This window comes from Euleptes europaea, chromosome 16, assembly GCF_029931775.1.
Source record: "Euleptes europaea isolate rEulEur1 chromosome 16, rEulEur1.hap1, whole genome shotgun sequence".
Classification (NCBI taxonomy): domain Eukaryota; kingdom Metazoa; phylum Chordata; class Lepidosauria; order Squamata; family Sphaerodactylidae; genus Euleptes; species Euleptes europaea.
Window position 1 is genome coordinate 34,609,754 of NC_079327.1, and position 20,330 is coordinate 34,630,083.

The 20,330-nt window shown below is 41.8% G+C and overlaps 1 protein-coding gene across 2 annotated transcripts in view; it reads right to left on the bottom strand.

Moving 5' to 3' along the window:
* Window positions 1-1,077: 1,077 nt before the first annotated feature.
* Window positions 1,078-20,330, bottom strand: part of GABRB3 (gamma-aminobutyric acid type A receptor subunit beta3) — a 237,345-nt gene continuing 218,092 nt past the window's right edge. For both annotated transcript variants that reach the window (XM_056861728.1, XM_056861729.1), the window contains 4 exons: window positions 15,940-16,077; window positions 15,047-15,199; window positions 12,845-13,089; window positions 1,078-1,642 (listed from right to left, as the gene is read on the bottom strand). In XM_056861728.1, the coding sequence (XP_056717706.1) occupies window positions 1,292-1,642; window positions 12,845-13,089; window positions 15,047-15,199; window positions 15,940-16,077 (887 nt within the window). In that variant the 3' untranslated portion in view covers window positions 1,078-1,291. The remainder of the gene's footprint in view (window positions 1,643-12,844; window positions 13,090-15,046; window positions 15,200-15,939; window positions 16,078-20,330) is intronic.

Here is a 20,330-nt window from a genome sequence, read left to right on the forward strand (position 1 = left end):
CTTGCCAGCCAGAAAAAAGAAAAACAAGCACACTTAAAATAAAAAAGTAGAAAAAATGTCCCATAGATTTTAATGAGGTTACACCAGATATTTTGCTGGCCTACCCCTGCTGCAGTGTGGAGGGGAGTTCTCGGGGCAAAAGGGGTTAGGAAGCTGCCTAAAGGCAGCTCCCCCCTCCCCCCACCGGGAATGCTCCGGGAACACCTTCAGGATGCTGCTGCAGGGAGATACACAATGGAAACACTGGCGGGTCACCACGCCGGCGTCAGAGAGCTGCACGGTCACTGCGGTACAGTAGGGCTGGCATTAGTTGCCCTACTCTGGGGTTCGTGCCAGTTTACACGGTGCAAGTGGCACAGACACCAGTGTAGGGATCATGCTGGCTCCTTTGGGCATTCACCACCACCCCACCCGCCCCTTCAGAAATGCATGTTAAGAAAAGATGCTAAAAAATTTTGTGGACTTTGAATTTCAAACAATATTACTGCAGCATTATTCTGTGGGGTATTACCCACCAAAACAGCAAGTTAAGAGGGAAAATCCAAATGAAAATATTACATTGTGATGAATTGCTCACAAAAAATATATATGTTCTTTTCATTGATTAACAGATTCTTATGGTGGATGTTCTCAAAATTCAGAGAACACTAAACGAAACCACCTCTTTATCAACATTTACCTGACTGCATAAGAGAAAACAAGTGATCCCTGAAAGTTCATTTATGATAAGGAAAATTATCCATCACAATATATTAAACAAAACAAAAAGCAAACAAAGTTAATGAGGTGGAACAATTTTAAAGCTGATGACATTAAATATAAATTTCTTTTTTAAAACTTACCAGTGCAACTTTATCAGTTATAAAGTAGTGTAAATGGCAGTTTTTGGTCAATGATACCACAAAATAATAGCTTAATACAGAATCATGGAGATCTGAAAAAATATATAGTGGTCTTACACAACACTTAGTTTTCTCAAGGCCTAATGTTTCCAAGACATCAGTCTCTCCATTTCGTTTTTTTTAAATGTGCATTCTATTTTAAATTATCCATTAGCTTCCTATAGAGTAGGGAGGATGTATGTATATGTATGTATATTTATATATCTATAGTGTATATGTGTATGCACAATGGGTATAATACATATTCTTTCACAATATATGTACACACATAAACAGGGTTTATATATATTATATATATTATAGTGCAAAAGTTCATATATACACATATAAAATAACAGGCAGAATTGTATTTCACTTGTTGATGTCTCTTTTAAAAAAGTAGAGTCAATTTAGTTGACATAATATAGCCAGTAGATTAAGTTGAAAAGAGAAAATGTGAAAGGAAACACCATCCTTGACCATCTGTCTATGGAATTGACATCTGTTAGGTCAGGTATTTTTATCTTTAGCTGTGAAGATCTCCTTCGTAAATGACCTTTCTTTGCATGTGTGCCAGTTCTGTCGAATGTACGCCTTCCCAGACTTTCTCTATGTAAGCTCTGTTTTCTGTACTGGATACCTGAGTTGTCAAAGGTTATTGTTGAATTCTGAGGATCAGTGACACTTGTGGTGACCTCATTGCTTGCAACTTCATTGTGAATTTCAAGAGATGTTAGCAAAATGTTCCCGTGCATATCCACCTAATTAGAAACAAATTCACAATGACAGAAATTCACACACACACACACACACGTATATATATATATATATTTAACAAATCAAAATACTTGTGCTGGTTCATAATCAGAAAGCTGGTTCATAATCAGAAATCTATGGGCTTAGCATGCAACTGGTCCTCATGAAAACTAACTTTCTGATACTTACACTTCAAACGCTCAATCAAGGAATTCTACTGTAAGTATACCAAACACTCATCCCACTTAAACTAATCAGTTAGTTATCTGTGTTTCTGTAGATATAGACAATGAAGCATCCCAATCTTATACAAGGAAAACCGAATTTAAACCTCTTTCTTTACTTTATCCTGGGCCCACTCAACATAATATTTTGAGTCAATGAATATTAAATATTCTGAAGTACAGTATTAATGAAGTTTACAGTTAGAACTACATAATGGCAGTTTCTTAAACTTTCAAAATCTTGATCCCCTGCACTCACTAAGGATATTATATTCACCTGCCAATATTAACAACCTTTTCCACAAGTGCAGAGGTTCTCATATTCAATTGCATACAGCCTGCTGCTGCAGGAGAAATAACTATAATACCTTTAGTTAGGTACCAATCAACACTGTCATTAGAAAAAGATAACTAGAGCAACTCTGAGACAACTCTGATTTTTCCAAAGGCACACAGAGGGAAATTTTGATTACGTAAAAGCACCATTACTTCTTCCATTTACTTTCCCTCAAACCTATTTAGGACAAAGAAGCAATGAGAATTACACACACACACACCTTCCAAGACAAATGTGTGTCAGTAACATGGTTTTCTGTCAGGGACCATTCGACCCACCAAATGTGGATTGGTGAGGAAACATCCACATTCCTCATTTGCCTGTTTTCCCCTAGTACTTTTCACCCTCTTTTCAAGTGACCTGGGCCCCACACCAGGCAGGCACTAGTATAGTTTGAAAAACCACTGTATAAAGCCAAAGAGCTAATATGCTTTGCTTAAAGGTAAAGGTACTCCCCTGTGCAACCACTAGGTCATTCCTGACCCATGGGGTGACGTCACATCCCGACGTTTACTAGGCAGACTTTATTTACGGGGTAGTTTGCCATTAATCTTAACGCATCAGGATTGTGTCCATTGACAGTTAAAAAACCTAACAAGTAACAATGTCTTTTAAACATTTAGATTTAGCAGATACTGAAAAGAGCAGCTTTTCTTATGTGCAACCCAGTTTTAAAGCCAGTTTCAATAAGACATTTTCTAATAAGAAATTGCTAGAAGGCCAGCTTTACTAGTATGTATTTCATGTCCACTGAATAATTTCGGACCCATTTAATTCTCTGCTTAATATGCCATTAATTTTAAGAGGCACTTTAAAAAGCAAACCTTTGGTTAAGGATTCTGGAATTGCTCTCCAAAAATATGTAAAGGGTACAAGTCATAATTTGTAGAATGTTATATTTAATATTTCACTTATTAATGTACAAGAATTTTGTTGTCATCCAGAATTGCTTCCATTGTATTTGAACTTAAATGGAAGTTCTGAGTTACAGCAAAATGGGAGTGTTTGTGAGTCTGTATCTACTTTATCATAAAGAGATCCTCTAAAACATTTTCAAAAGATAAGTCAGTAGGGTTGCCAACCTCCAGGTACCAGCTGGAGATCTCCTGCTATTACAACTGATCTCCAGCCGATAGAGATCAGTTCACCTGGAGAAAATGGCCACTTTGACAATTGGACTCTATGGCATTGAAGCCCCTCCCCAAACCCTGCCCTCCTCAGGCTCCACCCCAAAAATCTCAAAGTATTTCCCAACCTGGAGCTGGCAACCCTATAAGTCAGGCCCTGTTATGTAGATGTAGGAGGCTCCTGCATGGAGTAAATATTGAATACAAAATACAGAAGAAACTGATTGACTTACTTTGCATGGAATAGGACACACAGGAGACACAACATTCTATTTGTTCTTTGTTTAACTTTAGAAAAATGTTGCCCTAAACATTTTCACTTCTGCTTTTAGTGAAAACACAGTATTATTGAGAGGCCTGAAGCAACACATTTTTGACATGGTGCTCACACAATATACTTCTTCAAAAGCACTTGGCTTGCTAGTTTAAGGAAATTTCAGGCCTGTGGTTACAAATTAGGTCATATCAATAGGAAATTTTTTTGGCTCAGGGCAGGTGGGATTTCTAATCACCCCTGTTAACTTCCTGCCATTTTATAATGGCCTGAGCTGACTGTGGACAAGGTGATATCATGTTCTGAACTTTGCCTCCATAGCCACCTAAAAAGCTAATGCAATTCAGTGCTAAATGTCAACTGATGCCAATTTCAGATGATCATTTGGCTACCTTTAAAAGCCATCTGTAATTGACTCGCCCTCCCGTTTTTCTTCATTTTAATCCTAAGGAATGACAATGTCAAAATGTGGCATAAAACTAGTTTGTGCATAAAGTTAAGACAACTTTCCCAAAGCAGCGCAGTAGATTGTTAAAAGTAATCACTACTGTTCTTGTAAACCTGTCTAGACTACATTTTACCTTGAGGCATGACTGAACTGTCCAAACAACTCTAAAGTAAAGCATCTCTGAATATCCCTAATAGATTTATGTCCAGTCTCTTTTGGGAAATATTTGAGGATGCAGATGTTACACTTTCCCTAAACAGTTTGTTCCTCACATTTAATCTAATTATGCTTTCCTGTAACTCATACCCTCTGGTAGTCAATGACAATAATTTTAGGAATGATGGATAGCAAATAAGATGACACTGAATTTTCTTAAAACTTATTTTTCTATATTAAATATATTCTGCACTGTGACTATTTACTTTTGGAAAATGTGGCAGAAATAAAAAACTGGCATATATATTGTGACAGAACTATACACACTACATTTTTTTCAACTGGTTATTATTGTTTCCAATAAATATGGAAAGGGATATGAAAAGCATTTTGGTTGAAGACTGAGACAGAGACATCTGCATGTGTATCTGTATCAGGGGTTGAATGGCAGTATCAATTTCCCTTCTAATGTGTGCATAATCCACAGTGGACATACTTATTATTATTATTATCATCATCATCATTATCATTATTATTATCATCATCATTATCACTTAGAATGAGGGTTGGTTTGTAGGTCTGTTTAAAAAGACACATGGAAAGCAAGCTTACACATGCGTTTTAATTATTTATAAATAATATCAGAAATAAAATGAGTGAATAAAATGAGTATTAATAAACTGCAGTGTCAGCTACCCAAGCAAGCACTGAATCAAGCAGGTTCATAAATTATAATTCCATAAAGCAATGTGTGTAATCTAGAGCTTTTCATCACCAATTAGACTGAGATCTTAATGCTTGTAACAAAGCTTTACACTAATCCACACACATACTTATTCCTCAGTAAAAATGCTCCCAGGCAGCAATTGCTCCAGGAGGAAGGACTATTAAAGTAACATTTAAAAGATATGCTTCACTTTATAAATCAGAAATATGCTAATACACATAACGTTGTAAGCAATTCTGTGAATCTGGCCACATGCCAGAGAAACAAGGCCAATTCATAATAGCTGACAGACACACAGAAAGCAGCATGCTGCAGTGTTTCTTCTGAGACATTTGCAGTATCAAAAGTTCTTGATATGCTATTTTTGCGATACCCGTGATAAAAAGGTAAAGGTCCCCTGTGCAAGCACCAGGTCATTTCTGACCCATGGGGTGACGTCACATTCCGACGTTTACTAGGCAGACTATGTTTACTGGGTGGTTTGCCAGTGCCTTCCCCAGTCATCTTTCCTTTACCCCCAGCAAGCTGGGTACTTGTTTTACCGACCTCGGAAGGAATGAAGGCTGAGTCCACCTTGAGCCGGCTCCCTGAAACCAACTTCCATTGGGATCAAACTCAGGTCGTGAGCAGAGCTTGGGACTGCAGTACTGCAGCTTACCACTCTGCAAGGTATAAAAACCAACTTTTCTTCTACTGCTGCTGTGCTCTCAAAACAAGTTAAGCCTAGCTTAAACTGCAGAATGCCTTCCTTCATAGTATTAGTCCATAATATTTGCAGGACGTAGAAACATAGAGCTGGAAGGGACCTCAAGGGTCATCTAGTCCAAACCCTTGCACAACACAGGAAATTCATAACTATCTCTCTCCTCCCACTCCCCCAGTGACCCCTGCGCTAGGCCCAGAGGAAGGGCAAAAAGCCTCCAGGATCCCTGGCCAATCTGGCTTGGAGGAAAATTGCTTCCTGACCCTAAAGTAGTGATTGGCATTACCCTGGGCATGTAAGAAAGGGCCAGGAGAGCCAAGCACTGGTTCATCCCTACCTGCCCTCCCTCTCAGGATCTCCCTAAATTCACACAATCAGCATTGCTGTCAGATGGCCATCTAGCCTCCGTTAACAACCTCTGAAGAAGAAGAGTCCATCACCCCGCAAGGAAGCCTGTTGCACTGAAGAACCACTCTGTCAGGAAGTTCTTTCTAACGTTTAGCCAAAAACTCTTTTGATTTAATTTCAACCTGTTGGTTCTGGTCTGACCTTCTAGGGCAACAGAAAACAACTCCATACAATCCCCTATATGACAGCCCTGCAAATACTTGAAGATGGCTATTATCTCCTCTCCAGGCTAAACATACCCAGGTCCTTCAACTTTCCCTCATAGGACTTGATCTTGGCCTGTCAAGATAATCCTGGATCTTCACTCTGTCTACCAGAACCAACAGGTTGAAATTAAATCAAAAGAGTTTCTGTCTAGACATTAGGAAGAATTTTCTAACAGAGCAGTTCCTCAGTGGAACAGGCTTCCTCAGGAAGTGGTAAGTGCTCCTTCCCTGAAGGTTTTTAAGCAGAGGCTAGATGGCCATCTGACAGCAATGCTGATTCTATGACCTTAGGCAGATCATAAGAGGGAGGGCATCTTGGCCATCTTCTGGGCATGGAGTAGGGGTCACTGGGTGTGCGGGGGGAAGGTAGTTGTGAATTTCTGGCAGTGTGCGGGGGGATGGACTAGATGACCCTGATGGTCCCTTCCAACTCTATAATTCTATACTTTATTTGCTGCCCCCTCCCAATTTAATATCATCTATAAATTTACTAACATCCTCTCTATCCAAGTCATGGTGCCTGCTAACACCTTTTCTAGCACCCTCCAAGTGTTTTTAGGAGGGGGTGGGGCCAGGTAAGGGTTTGCCCAGCAAGGCTTCTGATTGACTCGATTGGCTGGGCAGATTTTTTAGTGTTGCTTTGGCAGCAGCTGCTACCACAGTACGAGGCTCTACACTGTGTTGCTGAAGGTTAGCTGTGGCAATCATTTTGTGGCTGGCTCTACCTCTTGCAACAGCCATTTTGTGGCAGCCATTTTGTTGCTGCACCCACCATGCCATGTCCTAATTCCAAATGTGCCTGCAGGCTCATAAAGGTTGGGGACCTCTGATTTATCCAATTATATAAAAAACATATTACTATATACCTACTAATTTATGTGTAAACTATGTATAACCAAGCATTCCTTTAGTTATTAAAATTCTCAATGTGGTAACACCACACAACACCAATTCCATCCCCCCCCCAGCATACATAATGATGGACTTGTGACCCTTACACATACTTCAGATGAGCAATGCCCCCTCCCTGAAAAATCTAGAGAAACAGACCCCTTGTTTACTTTCTGCTGCTTTTACCGTAAGTGTTACCACTGAGGACAAGCATCACTGCTGGGTAAAGATTGGAAATGTATCAAACAAATGAAACAGTTAGTCCTGTTAGTCCATGGCGTATATCTAATAACTGCCAATGCATGGTTAAGGAAGGGGCCCCATCAGACATCAGTCATGGGACCAACCCTAGAAGAAGCAGAAGAATTCAAGTGCTACGATAATTTCCTTAATTTCATGTAGAGCCAAAGCAACTGGGTTAGGCCTTGTCTCCTAAATCCCCTAATGTGGCCACTTGCATTAATTCTGTCTTTGTTAATGTTTTATAAGTGGATTCCACTGGAAACTCTATTGCCCCTACTTTGCTTTAAGCTTCAGGAGGTCCGAATTTAATTAACGTAAATTAACTTTAGCTTTCTAATAGCTATTATTAGAACACCAAACATCGATGCAATTTTTTCTCAGCATAAACAAATCAGTATAACAAAGTATGCTGAAGATCACAGTGCGGCATTGTTTGGGCCATGTGCAAACTATGATGGGAAGTTTTGTATTTCATTTTCATAACCAAAATTGCCTAAATGGCTTCAGACACAGACATCTAAAGATGCTTTTTTCGGCCATATGTTTCTGCTTTGTTGAGATTATCCTCTGAGGCTCTGCTCAGCTTCTCTCACCTTTTGGAGGTGTGGCAAGACACAACCTGAAGCAGGATCTTTTCAGCTGGGCCACTCCAACTTTGGAATGCTTTGTTCCTACGTTCCTGGAATCAGATCTGTTGACCTTCCAATACTCAGTAGAATCTTATCTGTTCTCCCAGGCTTTTTTTTTTTAACTCCCTAGCTAAAGCTATAGAAAACTTTAGAAATTCATTCTTATTGTTAACTGGGAATTGAGGGTAAATCCTGATGTAGACCACTCAGTTTCTAAAACAGGGCAGTCGTCATCCTCCATGGCTGCAGTTTTGTGAATCATAGGCTCAGCATAGTAAACCTTCTCATACATAGATTATCTTCTCTTCACCCAATTAAGTTAGTAATATGGTTGAAACTGATACTCTTCCACTTTCTTGGACATGGTTTTATGTTATTTGCTCACTGACCTTACCCCCTAATCACATCTGTTCCTAGAGGCTTAATATTCTTCTTTTTCTTTAAACAAGAAAAAGCTGAAGAAATTGGATACTGCTTTATAGACAGTCTTAATGGTTGTGTTTTATCGTAGACTGTTTGGGACGTGTTTATTTTTTTTAAAACAAGTTTTATTAATTTTACATATAAACGGTAATACAAAGAAAAGAAAAAGACAAAAAACAAAACAAAAAATAAAAAAATAAAAAGGGGAAGGGGAAGGGGGAAGGGATACCCCCACTTTTTCTAACATTCTAATTGAGTTACAGATATATTCCCTTTTTCTGGACATCATCAATCTAAATACATTTATGCATACATATTTGCTTGAGTTTAAGGTTAACCGCCATCAAATATTGGTTAATTAACATTTATTCCCCATTAAACAAAACTCCAGGCTTTTAAGTGAATGTTTTTGCGCTCCTCCTCTCCTTGTCACGAGTGATTTTAAACTGCTGACTTTACTGGTTTTGCTGTTTTTATTGACCATGGGCTTAGTTATGTTCTGGCAAAGCCTCCTGTTTTTAATGGTTTCTGCTGTTTTATTTTTTATTCCCTGCTGTGTTACTATTTTGAGGGCTGTTGTTTAATTATTGATGATTTTAATTCTTTTATTATATTGGTTTATTGCAATGGACTTTGGCTATAGCTACACAATTTGAATGGCCCAGGCTAGCCCGATCATGTAAGATCTCAGATGCTAAGCAGGGTGAACAGTACTTGGATGGGAAACCACCAAGGAAGTCTAGGGTGGCTATGCAGAAGCAGGCAATGGCAAACCACTTCTGAGTATCTCTCACCTTAAAAATCCCACAGGATTGCCATAAGTCGACTGCATAGGGTTGCCAGTCCCCCCACCCCCACCCCGACACTGGCAAGGGGTGAGGAGTAGGGTTGTGAGCTTCAGGTTGGCAAACTCCTGAAGATTTGGTGGTGGAGCCTGGGGAGGACAGGGACCTCAATGGGGTACAATACCATAGAGACCACCCTTCAAAGTATCCATTTTCTCCAGGGGAACTGATTGCTGTAGTCTGGAGATGAGCTGTAATTCTGGGGGCTCCCCAGGTCACACCTGGAGGCTGGCATCCCTGAGGGACTGACCTGACAGCATTTCTACCACAATAAAGTTTGATTGATTGATATATTGTTTTAGTATGTCAGCTGCCTTGGAAACCAAGTTGAGAGCAGGATAAAATGTTTGTTTGTTTTGTATTTTAAAAATTCATATTCCAAACATACTACTAGTTCTTCTTTATCATCATCAATATTCAGAATACTTCTTATATCAAACACACTAATTGATCTCCCCAATGAAAAAATGTGTATGCTGAATTATTAAAACTGCCTAAATGAATTGTTTTCAGCAAATGCTCCTTTTAGGAGGCAAGCACCTAAATGTGTCCAAGTTTGCATTAAAAGTTCCCATTTTTTGTTTCATTTTCTTACATTACAATTACCATCTTTGCCTCCCCTTCAGTGAAGCTATTTACTCTCTGTCCTAGCTGAAACCTAAACATTATCTGCTCACTGTTGAAAAGTCTTAGTGCATAAATGAGTCTTCCTAGTAGATGAGAAAGTAGAAAGACAGTAAAAAGCAGAAACAGAACACCCCCAAACGTTCAATCTACAACTTGATAAAGTACAATGAGCCATTAGTATCTGGTCCTAGTGTGTGTGGGCTAAAACATCACCTCACAAGCAATGAATTTGGCAATCAGTAAGCCATTCCCCATTTCCAGTCTCACCCCTCAGAGCTTGCTTCACACATTTAACTGTTGTCTTTCCTCACTGTGACCAATTTCCCCTGGGAAAAGGGAAAAATCAAAAGTTTCAGTCGAATATGGGAGGAGCACAGGAAGGGGCAAAGGATCTAGACATATGCTATCTATAGGACAATTAACCACTGACTTTTTTTGATTCTGTATGTGTTGCTAAATGATGATACACATCTAATTTAAATCCGTTTTAAACCAGTTTAACTATCATGGTTCTCAAGAAAGACACCATTGGAATAGTAGTTCTGTGAAGGGAGCTAAAAATCTAATACCCTCACAAAACTACTGTTCCAGGTTTCTTTGGGGCCATTAAACATGTTTACATTTGTAGCCCAGGAAGAAGAAAATGCAAATTCTTTATCCAGCTGTAAAGAACATGATCCAACCCCTTTTTTAAAAAAAGAAAAGGTAGTGCATTGCAACCTCATTTTCTCCCTTCCCTATGAGTTGAATCTAAGGTTACCAGTTCCAGGTTGGAAAATACCTGGAGATTTTGGAAAGTGGCGCATGAGGAAAGCAGGGTTTGGTGAGTGGAGGGACTTCAGTGGGGTATAATGCCATAGAGTCCACCTTCCAAAGCTGCCATTTTCTCCAGGTGAACTGATCTCTGTTGCCTGGAGATCAGTTGTAATCCCAGGAGATCTCCAGACACCACCTGGAAGCTGGCAACCCTAGTTGGATCCAACACAAGATTTCCACTTGCAGTAAAGCTCTTGAGCAATCAGAAACACAAGAAACAGTCTGTGGTAGCCACTTTGGCTAAATAAAACTTACTGTATCTCCACTTGTACAAGACATTGGGCAACCAATTTCTGATCACTACAACATATAGGGATGAAAGGGCTATGGCGGCACAACAAAAGCCTGTTTATGTTTCTCCTTGTGTGCTGCTAGATCCAAGCCTATGGCTTGGACATTTCTACAAAATGTGGTTGGATACACCTCGAAGGATCCTGTTGACAAAACTTAAGAATAACACTTACAGTACTATCATCCCATATGATTTAAATACTCTCTCATATTGCTGTTAGATAGTTAATGTTTATTATTTCTTAGAGTGGTAACTTGTAAGAATGCAGCTAGTAAAAAAAAATGGTACTTAAATAACCAAACATTTATCACCTTCTATTTAGCTTCTCCTCTTGTATAGCACAAAAGAGACAATACTAGGTTGCTCTCCGGCTTGCAGCAGAACTTTGAGAGAGGCAATTTATGATCACACTCTGTATCATGTTCCCTGATCTGTACCAACTAAATAATCACACCGACAATCACATTGTGATTAACATCTTCCATGTAGAGTTAAACTGCACAAAACAAGGTCTGCCACTTTCCTCAATAAGAAGGCAGCATAGGTGATATTTTGTTCTAGTAATGTATCGACACACATAATACACACAATACCAACATCTTCCCTGTTTCTATCTGCTAAGAAAAATAGTTGACAGTTCTTAGGTTACAGCCCATTCCTGTGGGGAGGGGCTGCGCTGGGTGGCAGGAGGCAGCGCAGCGGCGCCACCTCCAAAGGAGGATTCAGGCCTCCCCCTGAAGGTAGAAAGCAGCCCTTACATGCAAGCCTCGTGGGACTGCTCCATAGCATTCTGCGGGACTATGCCACCTTAAATGGTGGCGTAAATGCAAGTAAGGGGAAAGGGGGCGTTCCAGGCCTGAAGGGGGGTTAGGAAGCCGCCTAAAGACGGCTCTGCCTCTGGAACGCTCCAGGAACGCCCCCTGGGATGACAGCGCACAGAGGTGTGCTGTCAGGACACCAGCAGGAGGCAGCCTAGTGTGCAGCGCAGGCAGTCCGGCACGCATGGCCCAATGCCGGCGTCCATGTCGGTTGTGGTGGCGCAAGTGGCCCGGGCTCCAGCGCATGTGGAGTGGATGCCAGCGCGGACCCTTGCTCACCTCCAAAAACGTTCGCCCGCACAGCTCAGGAATGGGCTGTAAGAGTTATATGACGTATTTCTTAACATGAGAACATATGGATGATGGATCAGACTAGTAGTTCATCTGCTCCAGCATCCTGTGTTACTCGGTGGCCAATCAGCTGCCCTAGAGGACCAACAACAGGGCGTCTCCCTTCCTAAATTATTAAGTATCCTATCCTTCAGGACATGCCAGTGATGGGAGGAGAAATTCCCAGAATTGAAAACGTATTTTCCTTGTGATGCCAAAAAGTTTTAAACCTAAGATAAAGAGCCTTTAAGGACAACAAATATTTTGCACCTTTTAGAAGAAGGTTTTGCAGAAGATATTCACTTTGGGAATATGTGTCTTTAGGGTATTTTACGTTACTAAGAATATATTCACAAAATATGGCTGTATTTTCCATACAATGCGACAATCCTAACCAACTGAGGGCCAAACTAGATGCTATGGGGCATGATACCATTTTAGATCCCATTTCTTTTTTGCTTTAAAAATGTTATGGGGTTTCATCATGCCCTGCATCACATTATGCCCTAGTTCCTGTGACATTTTTTAAAGTAAACAAAACAAAACAAACAAAAAGATCTGAAATAGTGCTGCATCACTCTGGCAGACTCGGGGATCCTGATTTGTCTAGTTTGCCCTGATTGGTGCGTTGTGTTACACAGCCACAATCAATACAGATATAACAATAATGTGAAGAATCCTACCCGGTTGCTTTCAAACTTAGAGCGATCATTGTTTGCTTTGGCTGTCTTTTCAGCAAGCTTCTTCTGTCTTTGTGGGCCTTTTCCAAAGAAGATGTAGTTGACAAAGGCATATTCAAGTAAGGCCAAGAAGACAAATACAAAGCAGCCCATAAGATACATGTCAATGGCTTTGACATAGGGGATCTTAGGCAAAGTCTCTCTGAGATGAGTGTTGATAGTTGTCATAGTAAGCACGGTGGTAATACCTAGGGGGAAAAAGAGGGAGATAAAAGAAAGTATGTATTTCAAATATCATGATTTATCTTCATATAGTTTTCTAACAGCCCATTCCTGAGAGGGGGGCGAAATGTCTTAGGAGGTGGCCTGACCCCACCGCCGGTGTAAGTGCGTGTAATCACATGATTAATACCTAGGGGGAGGCCGGGGCTGCCAACGGAGGAGCGCCACGGGGCCGTGCCTTGGTCCTCTGCCGGAGCGGCCTCTCCGTGGCACCAGCAACAGCGCAGAGAGGCCGCACTGGCACAGGGGGGGCATTGCAGAGGTGGGGCAGGGGGAGGAGCCACTGGTTAGGTGGCTCCTTATCCCCTTTCGACCACTTGCGCCAGAGGCCGGAACGGCGTTGCTGCGCCTGCTATTTTGCAGGCGCAGCTTCGCTGTTTTCAATGGGGTGAAAAGCCCCAGTTAAACAAAAAAAACCCGCAAAACGGCTTTTTTTGGTTTAACAGCAGAGGCGAAATGGCTTAGGAAGAGGCACAGCTGTGTCTCTTCCCCGCCGTTCCCCTATGCAGTCAGCTCAGGAATGGGTTGTTAAAGCTATTTCAGGAGTCAATGAAATTGACATAAGGGCAAAAAAATTAGCATGATTGAATTTTAATTTATATTTTTGGAATAATCACTTTATAAACTTCTGTGTACAGATACTGCAGGTACAGAATGGGGTTTTAAGCAGGGAAGAAAAAAATGTAAATTTTGCTGAAAAACAGCAAGGGGTCAAAATGAGGATTGCTCACTTCCCTTGTGTTGCTTGGGAAAATTCCCAGCAGCAGATAATGGCACGCTGTTGCTAACCTCCAGCCTGCTGCAGCAAGAAGCACTGCTGGCTAAGGGGAAGCCACTTATAGGTGAACAAATGTGGGATTTGGATTCAGGGCACTGTGGGATTTATAAAGTGAATTGAATATTGTATTAGTGGATAAGTAGTGCGCTGTACATGTAATTTTTTCTTTTTTTATGTATGTGTATTTTATATTCTTTTTTCTTTTTTGCGTTTATATGTTTTATTATAAAAATAATAAAAAAACAAAAAAACAAAAAAAACAAATGTGTTTTATAGTAAACTACATGTTGTTATATTCACAACGAATGTGAGGGCGATCTGGCTGCGACATCTGTCACCCCCTTGATGGCCAGGGTTGATTCGGCTGATCTGGCTGGCTAGGCGGATGTCCCCTACCTCCCTCACCGCTCCATGTGCGTCCCTCCCGAAGCTGCATGCTTGGTGGAAGAGGACAACTATCTCAGATAGAAGGAGTGTACCATTCTTCAGTCAAGGGTATATTCAGAACATACTCTGAATGCTGTACACACAGAACCTATTCCTTCTTTATTCCAAATAATTTTGGTCTTAACAGACATCCCAAAACTGGCAGATAACCACAAAACAGTCTTGCATAACTCTAATAGTAACTCCTCAAAATTCCAGGCAAAAGCTCTGTTCAACAGAAAGCTTTTGAAAAGGAACACATTTAAAATATTTTGTCGACTATACACAGCTTACCTTCAGTCACTATGGGCACTTTCACACCGCCCAAATGATGCACTTTCAATCCACTTTTAACGCACTTTGAAGGTGGATTTTACTGTGTGAACTGGCAAAATCCACTTGCAAACGATCGTTAAGGTGCATTGAAAGTGCATTATTTGGGCTGTGTGAAAGGGCCCTAAGTAAAGATCCTCGTGCTGTGGTGACAGCTGCTGCCAGAGCACTTTTTTGCACAGCCAATTAGATCTCCAATGGCCAATCAGAAGCCCTGCGGGGGAACCTGCCGCACCAAATTCTAAAAATAACTGGCAGGCACCAGCAAAGGTGTCAGTGGGTGTCATGGCACTCATGTGCGCCATGTTGGGGATCCCTGGATTACAAGATATCACAATCTATTTTTGTGGTACATGTAAATGACCCACTCAATCCTCATTCCATACCAAGGGCAACTCTTGCTGCAGATGCATCATAATTGATCCAGAATGAAACCCATGATAAAATGGTAATCAGTATTGAGGGCATGTAGGTCTGAAGAATAAAATATCCAATATTCCTCTTCAACTTAAAGCTTAGCGACAGTCTTGGATAGGCACCTGTCAGAAACAAATATTGAAGATGCTAATAGTACAGAATAGTTTTACTTTCTGTGGAAACACCAACACATTTGATAGATTGTTTTGACGTCTTTAAAACACTGTATGAAATATAATATTAATAATAATAAAAAACCTTTAATGGCATATAATATGAAATATTACAAAGCATTTACGCTGAATGCATATTAGATGAAACCTACCATTCCTCCAAACAAAAAAAATTACCAATCAAGGCTGATGACTAGAAATATTGTTAATTACAACTTTCAAAAAACTGACTTATCACATATTGAGGTATTATTATTAATAGCAGTTTCCCTTTTACCATTTAATTCGTTACTCTAAACAACTACGTATCAGATACATAATGGTTTGGATACTGCCTAAAGTTTCTATGAATGGATTTCTATCCACAGAAGCATGGCTTCCTTGCCCCCACCCCGACACCAGCTGCAGCCCTAAATGTCCCCCCAATGCTGCTCTTACGCAAAGGAGGACCCTCAAGAATAGCTCAGTGGCAGTTAGAGCTCTGTTCCAAGGAGGAATTGATCACTGAAAATCTTTCCCCCTTGCATGTATGGAAATTTTCGGTGGGATCCATTCCAATGTAACAGATATTTCAGTCTTTTTAAATACCATAGTGACCTTTATCTTTTACTCCCCCTTCATAGGTTACATTACAACAAAAATAATCATACACAAGACAGCTGAACATTGAAAACATAACAAACACTTGCCTGTGGCAAAGACAACATTCCTGGACACAAGTTTGTATTCCACAATTGAAAACTGGGGAAGCTCAATCTTCTCCACCCCAGTCACGGCTTTCTCTCCACCTCTCCAGTAAAATTCTATGTCATCTGTTGTGTAGCCATCTATCAGTAAAGTATAAATATTTTGTTTAGAATACTTGTTAGATATTGTGTCTTTAAAAATATGCTCAAAAGAGCTTGCAAAAAGATCACAATAAAATACATTTTAAAAACCATTAAAGCCAATTAGCAATCAGATAAATGAAGCCATCAAAAGCAGCAAAATACAACAGCAGCATAAAAACCAAATAAAGTGCAAAATATTTACTTATTGTTCTCAGCCATGATTTCATGATAATCTTCATTGCCCCCCCCACCACCAAAAGGGCAGCAAATTGAGGCTCTTTTCATCAATGCAGTAGCAGGAACTCCATGAACATTACCCAGCCTATTTTTGCTGATAAATAATGCAATGCATTGGTCAGACTTCTCTTGCCCTCAGAAACCATAAAACAAGCCATGGATCAATTAGACTTTGTTCCTTTTTCTTTTCCTAAAATGTTTTCTTGGAATAAATGTACATACAGAGTTACGGAAGAACCACAATTATAGGTTATAATTTACTTGGGGAAAACATTAATGTAGCTTAGTTTCTCAAACATTTAGTGATAATGCAAAGGGGATGGGTGTGTTTTGCCCCTCTAACTGTAAACAAAATGGAAACATTATTGTTTTTCCTGAGTAAATTATAACCAACAATACTGGTTCTTCCATATCTCTGCATGTTCTGCCATATCTTCTGGATGGCACTGCCCTCGCCTTGCAGGAACAGGTCCACAGTCTGGGGGTGCTCTTGGGCCCAGGCCTGTTGCTGAATAAGCAGGTGGTCCCTGTGGCCAAGAGTGTCTTTTCCAGTATCGACTGGTTAGCCAGCTGTGGCCTTTTCAGGGCAGAAAAGAACTGGCGACTGTGTTGTATGCCCTGGTTACATCTAGACTAGATTATGACAATGTGCTCTACATGGGGCTGCTCTTGAAAAGTGTCTGGAAACTTCAATTGGTATGGAACACCACAGCCAGGATGTTGAGTGGAGCAGGTCAGCGGAGCCTTATCATTCCAGTCTGGGCCCACCTACAATGGCTTCCAATTTGTTTCTGCACACAATTCCAGGTGCTGGTCTTGACCTTCAAAGCCCTATATGGTTTGGGACCAACATACCCGAAGGACTGCCAAATCTCTTATGAACCCACCCAACCATTATGGTCATCTTCAAAGGCAGGGATGGGGAACCTCAGGCCCGGGGGCCATATGCGGCCCCCGAGGGCATTTTTTGTGGCCCTTGGGAGCTCCGGGGCCCTGCCGCAGAGGCGTGGCGCAGGGCGGCCCTCCCCGAGGGTGTTCCTGGGGCCACGGCTTGCAGGGGCGCTGTGGAACCCTTTGGACCTCCTCTGGCAGACTGACGGCTGTTGGTCGGCGAGAGGAGGGGGAGGGACGCTTCCCCCAAGGCTGCCCCCTATAGCCGCATCGTGCAGGAACGCCGGGGCACACTGTAAGCCCCTCTTGCTGCCTGTCAGTTGTTGAGCAGTGAGAGGGAGGGGGGAAGAGGCCCGCGGCTCCAGGCGGCAGAGCATGAGCGCAGGAGCCGATCAGGCTTCGGGGGGGCCTTTTGTGGACTCTGGGGGTGGGAGGGCATGGAGCCTGGGGCCAGGTCGTGCGGGGCCGGCAGGTGTGTGTGTGTGGGGGGGGAGGTTTTTCTCTCTCCTGCTCTTTCTGCCTCTTTCTTTGTCTGTCTCCCCCGTCCTTTTCTTTCTCCCCCTATTTCCATTTCTTTCTCCCTCTCTCCCTTTCCCCTTTTCTCTGTTTTCCTTCCTTCCCCCCTTGCTGTTCGACTGCGGGTTGCGCCCCCCCCCCCGGCGCCTCGTTTGCTCGGGCCCACCTCTGGCTGCCCTCCCGCCTGGGAGGGGGGAGCAGGGGCACTCTCCAGGCCTTTTCTGCGTGGCCTCTCCTGGGGTTGCCAACCTCCAGGTGGTGTCTGGACACCTGGAAACCCTAGCCCAGGGGTGGGGAATCTTTTTTCCGCCAAGGGCCATTTGGATATTTATAACATCATTCGCGGGCCATACAAAACCATCAACTTAAAAATTAGCCAACCAAGCCCCATCAGGTAGCTGCCCAGATGACCCCCCCCCACGCACGGGCAAGCAGGCAGGCATCCAATCAGTGGCATACTCGCCCCCCTGGTGGCACAGGATGGTCTGTTCCACCAGCCGGGCATCCCCCCCCCCGTCCTAGCAGCTCGATAGCTAATGACTCTTCTGCAAGGAGAGAGGGGAAAGTTTCCTTTTCTCAGCAAAACAAACTCACATCCGCCTTGAATAAAGGCTATTCCTGTCCGCGGGAGGGGGTGAATTACCAGTCTTAGATCCTTCTGAGCTAGAGATCTGCCAGGACCCATGAAGGGCCAGACCAAATGATTTTGCGGGCCTTAAATGGCCCCCAGGCCTGACGTTCCCCACCCTTGCCCTAGCCTCTCCCCCCACACCGGGAGATCTACACCTGGTATGGCTCCTGAATGATGTTATAAATGTGCAAATGGCCCTTGGCAGGAAAAAGGTTCCCCACCCCTGTTCAAAGGCCTTGCTTCAAGTGCCCCCACCTTCTGAGATTAGGTAGGTGGCAACCTAGGAGAGGGCCTTCTTGGTCATGGCACCAAACACTCTCGGTCATGGCACCAAACTGGAACGCTCTCCCCAGGGTGATTGGTCTGTCCCATTCTGTTACTGTCTTCCACTAGCAGGTGAAGACTTTTTTGTTTCATTTGATATTCCCTCAATGATACCTCCTTTCTAACCAATGTTTTTGGGTTTTGTATGTATTTTGACTCTTATCTGATCGGCTACATGGCTTTTTCATTGCATAGTTATGTAATCATACTAGATGATCACCAATTAGCTGGGATCATGTCCTCTATGTGAAGAAGTGCCTTTTAAAAAGGGGGAGGTAAATCTGCTGCTGTGGCAGTCAACAGTTCTTGAACAAGGACAAAAGAAATGAATATGTGATTTCAGAGGTTATCTCCATGAAACAGCAAGTTTTATGGTTAAAACATAGTACTTGAACATTCAACAGTCTATATGTAAACTGAATCTGGTTCCTTTTATGAACTAAGAAATTATGTTCAGAATGTAATGGCAAAAAGGTCTATGCTACAGATTTCTAATACTTCTGGTTCACCTCTGCAGTGCAACCAGGAGAACAGGAAATGGTCCTTGAAAAGACAGGTCCCTTTTCCACTGAATATTTAGCAATGAAAGCAAGATAAATGCCATGTACACAAGCCATGCTGGTCCTGAAATTTCAGTAATGTTGCTATAACTGGAGCCAGTGCAGGTTGAAGCATTTTGGCATACATGGAATGAAGAGAATGGAAGAGCTGGAAAAGAAGCATATCTGATGCCCTAAATAAAAACTCCAAAGAGGTGTATAAAACACAACTACTGCATCGTTAAAAGTAGCATCAAAATTGCTAGTTCTATAGAAATTGTTTCAGCAGAAGTCAAAGATTTTAGTATAGAATCATAGAGTTGGAGGGGACCACCAGGGTCATCTAGTCCAACCCCCTGCACAATGCAGGAAACCCACAGCCACCTCTCCCCTACACCCCCCAGAGACCCCCACTCCATGTCCAGAAGATGGCCAAGATGCCCTCCCTCTCATCATCTGCCTAAGATCATAGAATCAGCATTGCTGACAGATGGCCATCCAACCTCTTCTTAAAAACCTCCAGAGAAGGAGCAGTACAATCAGATACATTTGAGACAGTTGGCTTGGTTCTCTTTTTAGAAAACCACGGCAAAATTCCAATTAAGTTCAACAGGAATGGAAGCAGGCCAAGTATAATTCACACAAAAGAGTTCATTAGCGTATATTGATATTTTATGTACATAGACATACCTCCTGTCCACCGCATTGTAGAAGAGAGAGCAGTGGCTCTTGAAACACAATTTTAAATGACATGAACACTCCAATTACAGAAAACAACTAGATTGAAGAGAGAGATTGTGCTTGCTATGTGGAACTGAATTTCTAATCATAAGTAGGTCTATCTGACAGCCCAGGGGGCCCCATAACAAGATCACTCATCCATAATAAAGCACACTGAAAGTAAATTGAATCTCAGCGCTTGATTTCTTCAAAGTGAATCTGATTAAAATATGAACACTAATTCTCTTGTGTTGTAGATAAGCATCTAGTCATTGCTCTTGCCTAATCAGACTGATGTTGCATTTTGTTCATGCCTTTCTGTTTAATATGTCCATATGATAGAAACTTATTTATCATTCCATATGGAAAAATCAAAAAGTACCCCAAAACAT